General features: G+C 46.7%; 1 protein-coding gene across 1 annotated transcript in view; it reads left to right on the top strand.

The window, feature by feature from the left end:
• Positions 1-4,503: 4,503 nt before the first annotated feature.
• LOC122551952 (receptor-type tyrosine-protein phosphatase-like N) overlaps positions 4,504-8,295 on the top strand; it is a 21,747-nt gene continuing 17,955 nt past the window's right edge. Inside the window, exons 1-2 of the mRNA XM_043694523.1 lie at positions 4,504-4,546; positions 4,633-4,683. Coding sequence (XP_043550458.1) covers positions 4,504-4,546; positions 4,633-4,683 — 94 coding nt within the window. The remainder of the gene's footprint in view (positions 4,547-4,632; positions 4,684-8,295) is intronic.

The following is an 8,295-nucleotide window of genomic DNA, read 5'->3' as shown; positions in this document are numbered from 1 at the left end:
GGGACATGGGAGTCACTGACAGGGCTGGCATTTGTAGTCCATTCCTGATAACCCTTGAACTGAGCAGCTTTCTCCACCCTGTCCAAGTCGACCACATTGCTGTCGGTCTGGAGGCCTGGCCAGGCCAGGCCTTTCCTTCCCCATTAGTGAACCCAATGGGGCTGTACACCCATCGATGATGGTTGCTATGGTTGCTATGACCAACTGCCAAGGCTCTCAAATTAACTAATTAATTAATTAACTAATAATGCTGTAATTGGATTTGAACTCCTTTCCTCAGAGCATTCGTCTTGATCACTCGCATTACCACCAGGTTATCATCAGACTAGATGGGCCGAAGGGACTCCTCTCTACTGTATGACTCCAAGACAATGCGTAGGCCCAGCAGGGTTACATGGTCAACCTCTCAGCTGCAGTTTGTTGCTCCAAAGAAACATTTATCACTTCACGGGCTGAGAATTCATTAGGAGTTGATTGGACAGGCTTGAAGATGCACAATTATTAAAATATCCCATCTAATATATTCGGCAGAGTTTGATCGTCATTTTACTGAGCTCCCTTAGCTGCTGCAGAATGTATAATCGTCATTTGAGGTGTTTTGTATGTGACTCTGTGTCTAACTGAACACTTACGTCAGTATGACGACGCTGTTTTTTTTTTCTCCACCAGTTCTCATCTTTGGGAATGTTTTTAAAAATCTACGTGGGAAGGGAGGGTTGATTAAATGAGTTTCTGGGTCGGGAGAGATGAGTCAGAGACTTCAAGCCAAGACCCTGGAGTTTGCAGATAGATTATCTCTCTCTCTCTCTCTCTCTCTCTATCTGTCTGCCTGGCTCCCTCTCATGTTCAATCTCCCTGTCTATTTTCCTGTTCACCTACCTCTGTTTTATTAGACGCCAGTCTGACATATTATTACAGTATGGTGTGTGGGAGTTAGATTAGTTTTTGCACTAATCATTTGCGGTTAAAAATAAAGCATTTTTTTTTTCTCTTGAAAGAAAAGGTTTCCGGAAGAGATGCAAGTTAATGTGTTTAAATCACTTCTCTGCTTAGACAGAAGAAACTCCCATCATTAATTTTTCAACACTTTCTGTTCTGAAACACCATCATTAAGTTCCATTTTTATTCCACCTGTATTAAAATGTCACTTTGAGCGTGTTAACGAGACAGAGCTTTGGTATTCAACTGGCTGGGATGTTTGGTTTAGCTGACCAGTGGTTTGATGAAAAGCGTTTGGTTTTGAGGAGTGATGTGAAGGGGTCAGGGTGAAGCAGGATAAGTTCAGGGAAGGAATTCCCCTGAAGATAGAGCAGTGTAAGGAGAAAGTGAGATCTGCAATCAACTAGGAGACATTGAGGACTGCAGATGCTGGAGATCAGAGTCGAGAGTGTGGTGCTGGAAAAGCACAGCAGGTCAGGCAGCATCCGAGGAGCAGGAGAGTCAACAGGTCAGGCATAAGCCCAGCCATGGGTGGTGGTATAATGGAAATTAGGAATGCTGGTGGGGCCAGATGAGAGGAATGGAACTATCACCTGAGGAGCTTGCCTTTATTAATTGAATACAAGAAAAAAAGAGGTTGTGATGGAACTGTGTAAGACATTGAGTTAGACGACAGCTGGAGTACTGTGTGCAGTTCTGGTCCCCATACTATAGCAAAGTTGTGATTGTGATGGGGGTGAGGGTATAGAGGAGATTCACCAGGAGGTTGCCTGGGATGGAGGATTTTGACCATGAAGAGAGCTTAGACAGACTGGGGTTGTTTCATTGGGAGCAGAAATGGCTGAGGGAGGGACACGACTGAGGTCTCCAAAGCTCAGAGGGGCATAGACGGGGTAGATAGGAATAAAGCCTTCCTATTAGTAGAGGGGTCAAAAACCAGGGGGCTGAAGATTTAAGCTTCAGGACAGGAAGGGGATTTGAAGAAGAATTGTTTTCACCCAGAGGATGGTGGGAATCTGGACTTTGCTACCGGAATGAGGCTTTGGTCAGACCACATTTGGAGTGTTGTGCGCAGTTTTGGGCCCTGTTTCTCAGGGAGGATGTACTGGCCCTGGACCATGCTCAGAGGAGGTTCACGAGAATGGTCCCAGGAATGAAACGCTTAACAATGAGGAACGCTTGAGGACCCTGGGTTTATACTTGATGGAGTTTAGAAGGATATGGGGGGGATCTAATTGAAACTCACAGAATACAGAATGGCCTGGACAGAGTAGATGGTGGGAAGATATTTCCATTGATGGGAGAGACTAGGCCGCGTGGTCATAGCCTTAGAGTAAAGGGAAGACCTTTTAGAATGGAGATAAAGAGAAACATCATCAGCCAGAGAGTGGGGAATCTGTGGAATTCATTGCCACCGACGGCTGTGGAGACCAGGTCATTGAGTATATTTAAGACTGAGATAGATAGGCTCTTGATTGTAAAGGGGATCAAGGGTTACGGGGAGAAAGCAGGAGAATGGGATTGAGAAATGTATCAGCCACGATTGACTGGTGGAGCAGACTGGATGGGCAGAATGGCCTAATTTCTGCTCCAGTGTCTTATGGTCTGATGGAAAAGGTGCAAGAGGTGGGAAACATCATAACAATTAAGAATATTTAGATGACCACTTCAAATGTTATAGAACATAGAACAATACAGCGCAGAACAGGCCCTTCAGCTTTGACAAAGGGTCAGTTAGACTCAACGTCAGCTGTTTTCTCTCCTTACGGATGCTGCCAGACCTGCTGAGATCTTCCAGCATTTTCTCTTTTGGTTTCAGATTCCAGCATCCGCAGTAATTTGCTTTTATCTTCAGCCCTCAATGTTGCGCCGACCTGTGAACTATTCTCAGCTCGTTCCCCTTCACTATCCCATCATTATCCATGTGTTATCCAAGGATTGTTTAAATCTCCCTAATGTGGCTGAGTTAACTACACTGGCAGGTAGGGCATTCCACGCCCTTACCACTCTCTGAGCGAAGAACCTGCCTCTGACATCTGTCTTAAATCTATCATCCCTCAATTTGTAGTTATGCCCCCTCATACAAGCTGACGTCATCATCCTAGGAAAAAGACTTTGATGTCCACCCTATCTAATCCTCTTATAGTGTGCAAATGCTGGCAAATGAGGCTACAGTAGGCAGATATTCGATGATTGGTGTGGACCTGATGGGCTGAATGGTCTCTCCACACTGTAAATACTCTTTGATGTGATGATTGTGGAGTTGATGGAGGTCACAGAGATAGGATATGGGAAGAAGTGGGTGGAAACGAGGTGTTGCTGGTGCAGTAGCTAATGTAGGTCAGTGAGCACCATTGGGAGAGCACAAGGCAGGGTTTCGACTGAGAACAAATAGAGAGTAACCCTGTGCTTGGGACAGGCTGTAGAAACATGTGGTGGGGGGGGGCGAGGGGGGGCTGGGTCTTTACTCCTTCCTGTACAGCAGTATATAGATAATTTCCCAGAGTCACTGGTCTGTGTGTCAGCTTTTGCATCAGACCTGCAGCTCACCTACATTATTTTTATTTTATTCAAGTGATAAGGAAGGGCAAACATTTACTGCCCATCCCTAGTTGCCCCTTGAGAAGGTGGGGGGTGAGCTGCCTTCTTGAACCGCTGCAGTCCGTGTGCTGTAGGTAGACCCACAATGCCCTTAGGGAGGGAATTCCAGGACTTTGACCCAGCGACACTGAAGAAATGGTGATATAGTTCCAAGTCAGGATGGTGAGTGGCTCAGAGGGGTAGTATTCCCATGTACCTGCAGCTCTTGACCTTCAAGATGGAAGTGGCTGTGGGTTTGGAAGGTGTTGTCTGAGGAGCCTTGGTAAATTTCTGTAGTGCACTGCTGTTATTAAAACTTCAAAACTATCTGTAAAGCCAAGGAAGTCCTTTATGAAGCGTAGGCACTAGTGCAATGCAGCGTCAAGAAGTGTGGTGCTGGAAAAGCACAGCTGGTCAGGCAGCATTCGAGGAGCAGGAGAGACGATGTTTAGGGCATAAACCCTTCATCAGGAATGAGGCTGTGGGCCAAGGGGGCAGAGAGATAAAAGGGAGGGAGAGTGGGGCTGTGGGGGGGAAGGTAGCTGAGAAAGTGATAGATCGATGAAGGTGGGGGTAAAAGGTGATAGGTTGGAGAGGAAGGTGCAGAGGATAGGTGGGATGGAAGATGGATAGGTCATGAGGGTGGTGCTGAGTTGGAAGGTTGGATCTGGGATGAGGTGGGGAGAGGGGAAATGAGGAAACTAGTGAAGTTCACATTAATCTCGTGTGGAGGGTCAGTTCTGAGCTGGTGGCAGTCTGTTCCTTATCCTGCAATAGGGAGAGAGCGGCTCACTTAAGCCAGGTCTGACCTTGTGAAAGACGGGTGGGGGTTGGGGTTATGTGGTGAGGGGACAGGATATTAGATTCAGCCTATCCCTCCCAGCATCTACTCCATCACTGCTCTGGCCATGGAAATGGTGACCCTCAGTTTGATTCAGTCCTTGGCACTGATCCTTCGAAGTGGCCAGATCTTCAGCGGTTGCTATGGTCCTGCTGCTAGGCATGAGACAATTTGTCAGGTACAAATGTACGTCACTGAGTGGTTCTTTGAAGACTGTTGTCATAGAGATCCAAATATTTCAGCGTGTCTGATATTTTTCTCTTCTTTGATAGGTTGCCTGTTTGATGAGGAGTTGTGTTCCCATCTGGAGCACTGTGTAAACGGTAAGTCGTCTGAAAGGCTTTGGAATTATAGCCTTTCATTACCAAATGGTTTGTCTTCTTTCGGAATTGTCTGATGCAGTCAAGGTGAAAAACCGAAGTGTTGGGAAATTAAGCAATGCCAAATAGGCAAAGACAAATTCAAGACCCGTCTACTCCTTTAAACTGACATTAAAACTCCCTCCACACTATCCCACCAAACATCCCAACCAGGGTTAGATACAGAGTAAAGCTCACTCTACGTTGTCCTGGGAGTGTTTGATGGGGTCATGAACAGAATGGGGTTATATACAGACTAAATCTTTCTCTACTCTACTAAACTGAAAGTAAAGCTTGCTCTACACCGTCTCCATCAAACACTCCCAGGACAGGGTTAGAGACAGAATAAAGCTCTACACTATCCCCAACGGACCCTCCCAGGGACAGCACGGGGTTAGATACAGAGTAAAGCTCCCTCTACACTGTCCCCATCAAACACTCCCGGGACAGGAACAGTACAGGGTTAGATACAGAGTAAAGCTCTCTCTACACTGTCCCCATCATACACTCTCAGGCAGGGACAGCACAGGGTTAGATACAGAGTAAAGCTCCCTCTACACTGTCCCCATCAAATACTCCCAGGGACAGGGACAGCACGGGGTTAGATACAGAGTAAAGCTCCCTGTACACTGTCCTTATCAAACACTCCCAGGACAGGGACAGCATGGGGTTAGTTACAGAGTGTATGCCCCCATTAATATATCCATGCATATTAACACATTCATACTATTTGTGAGTATCCATTTGAGAGATTGTAATTTGTATTGAATTCTGAATGAACTGTGTGGGCTGTTCATGCTCTGCACCATCGCCAAGGCAACCCAGTCAGTATACAGCCAACTGCAAACTGCATTCATCCCCTAACTCGCTGGGGTGGCGGGGTCAAAGCAGCTGGAGCCAGAGACTGTCCGCTCATTGTTCATCGACCTCTGACCCCAGAGCAGAGCGAGTGTGAAATGACCTGGCTGGCCACCCCTTGACCTTTCTCAATCTGACAACTTGTGTGAAGGTGCGCTGTGATAATTCAATCCAGTCTGTGGAATGGGAGCTTCACCAGTATTTGTTACTGCAACAGAGGTACATTGAGTTGAATGGGCGAAGTTCTGGCAGATGTTAATAAATGTGAAGTCATCCCATTTGGTAGGACTGACAGTAAAAAGGACTATTACTTGAATGGTAAAATGTTGCAGCACGCTGCTGTGCAGAGGGACCTGTATGAATCACAGAAGGTTGGTCTGCAGGTAATTAGGAAGGCAAATGGCATATTGTCCTCCATTGCTAGAGAGATGGAGTTTAAAAGCAGAGAGGTTATGTTCCAGTTGTACAGGATACTGGTGAGGCCACACCTGGAGTACTGTGTACAGTTCTGGTCTCCTGACTTGAGAAAGGATGTACTGGCACTGGAGGGGGTGCAGAGGAGGTTCACCAGGTTGATTGAGGGGGTTGGTTTACGAGGAGAGACTGAGTAGACTGGGATTATATTCATTGGAATTCAGAAGAATGAGGGGGATCTTACAGACACATATAAAATTATGAAAGGAATCGATAGGATAGAAGTGGAGAGAATGTTTTCACTGGTTGGTGAAACTAGGTCAAGGGGGCACAGCCGCAAAATTAGGGGGCCCAGATTTAGGACTGAATTGAGAAGAAACTTCATCACCCAGAGGGTTGTGAATCTGTGGAATTCCCCGCCCAGTAAATGTTTTTAAAGCGAAGATACATATTTTTTGGACAGTAGAGGAATTAAGGGATATGGTGAGATGTGGGTAAATGGAGCTGAGTCCATGAAAAGGGACTCAGCTCCATAATCTTTTGAATGGGGGAGCAGGGTTAAAGGGCCGGACAGCCTCCTCCTGCTCCTAGGCCTTACATAGGAACATTGAAATAGGAGTAGGCCATTCAGCCCCTCAAGCCTGTTCTGCCATTCAAACAGATCATGGCTAATCTGTGGCCTCCTTTGCTTAACACAACTTTACAGATCCCAATCACCTGACGAAGGAGCGTCGCTCCAAAAGCTAGTGTGCTTCCAATTAAACCTGTTGGACTATAACCTGGTGTTGTGTGATTTTTAACTTTGTACACCCCAGTCCAGCACCGGCATCTCCGAATCATTACGGATCCCAGATTCAAATCTAACAACCGATCCAGCATCGACTGCCATTTGTGGAGGAGAGTTTGAAGGTTCTAGCACCCTTTGTGTTTAAAGTTGCCCCTTGAGAAGGTGGGGGTGAGCTGCCATCTTGAACCGCTGCTGCCCATGTGCTGTAGGTAGACCCACAATGCCCTTAGGGAGGGAATTCCAGGATTCTGACCCAGGGACATTGAAGGAACAGTGATATATTTCTAAATCAGGATGGTGAATGGCTTGGAGGGGAACTTGCAGGGGGTGGGGTTCCCACTTATCTGCTGCCCTTGACCTTCTCATTTGGTGGAGCTCACGAGGGGAATGAGCCTGGATGTGTGTTTGTGTGTACACACACACACTCACACTCACACTCTCACACACACACACACACACACATCCTGCTTCTCTCCAGGCTGAGAGACCATGGACCTGCACTACATCTGTTTCAGTTGTTAAGTGTAAATCTGGGATTGAGATCTGAGATGCAATAAATAGGACAGTAGTTATCTCGGTAAAATCGTTTAGCTTTGTGCATGGAAGTGGAAGTGGGTGAGCTGTGTCCCCACTGGTCTGTGGGATGTACCTACTGGGTGATGGCTTTTTTGCATGTAGGTGTGTGTATCATTTATTTTGGGGAGAAGGACAATTATTGCTGACATTTACCTGTTGATTTGTACCACAGGATCTCAGTACCTGCTGTGTCTTTAAGTATAAAGACGGAATGGTAACTGGATACTTGTGAATCCTTCCAGTTCTGTTTCTGAGAGAGTCCAAGATAGAGCATAGAACAGTACAACACAGTACAGGCCCTTCGGCCCTCAATGTTGTGCCGGCCTTTTATCCTACTCTAAGATCAGACTAACCTACATACCCTTCATTATACTATCATGAGCCTATCCAAGAGTTGCTTAGAAGTCCCTAATGACTCTGGCTCTCCTCCCACCACTGGCAGTGCATTCCACACACCCACCACTCCAATATTTCCAAAACGGCCCAATATATCAACATAAATTTGGGAAATCTTGTTACCGCATGACAGCATCACCTGATAACTAGACTGGCGACAGCCCATCACAAAGCAGCCTCTGAGTAAATCTCATGAAGAGTCCTCAGTAGGAGGGAAGGGATAAATTTCCTGATGAGTTCCTCACTCCAGATTCCCCAGTCTCTGATCTGCTTTTGGAGCTATATGTCCACCAATGTTATTTATTGTATCTGTTGCTCCTGAGCGGTCTCTACATTGAGGAGACTGGACACCTCCTCACAGAGAGCTTTAGGGAACATCTCCGGGACACCCGCACCAATCAACCCCACCACCTTGATGCCCAACATTTCAACTCCCCCTCCCACTCTGCCAAGGACATGCAGGTCCTGGGCCTCCTCCACCACCGCTCCCTCACCACCCAACGCCTGGAGGAAGAACGCCTCATCTTCCGCCTCGGAACACTTCA

This window comes from Chiloscyllium plagiosum, chromosome 7 (genome assembly GCF_004010195.1).
Source record: "Chiloscyllium plagiosum isolate BGI_BamShark_2017 chromosome 7, ASM401019v2, whole genome shotgun sequence".
NCBI lineage: Eukaryota > Metazoa > Chordata > Chondrichthyes > Orectolobiformes > Hemiscylliidae > Chiloscyllium > Chiloscyllium plagiosum.
The sequence above is the reverse complement of the archived record's forward strand: the minus strand, read 5'-3'. Positions and strand labels throughout refer to the sequence as shown.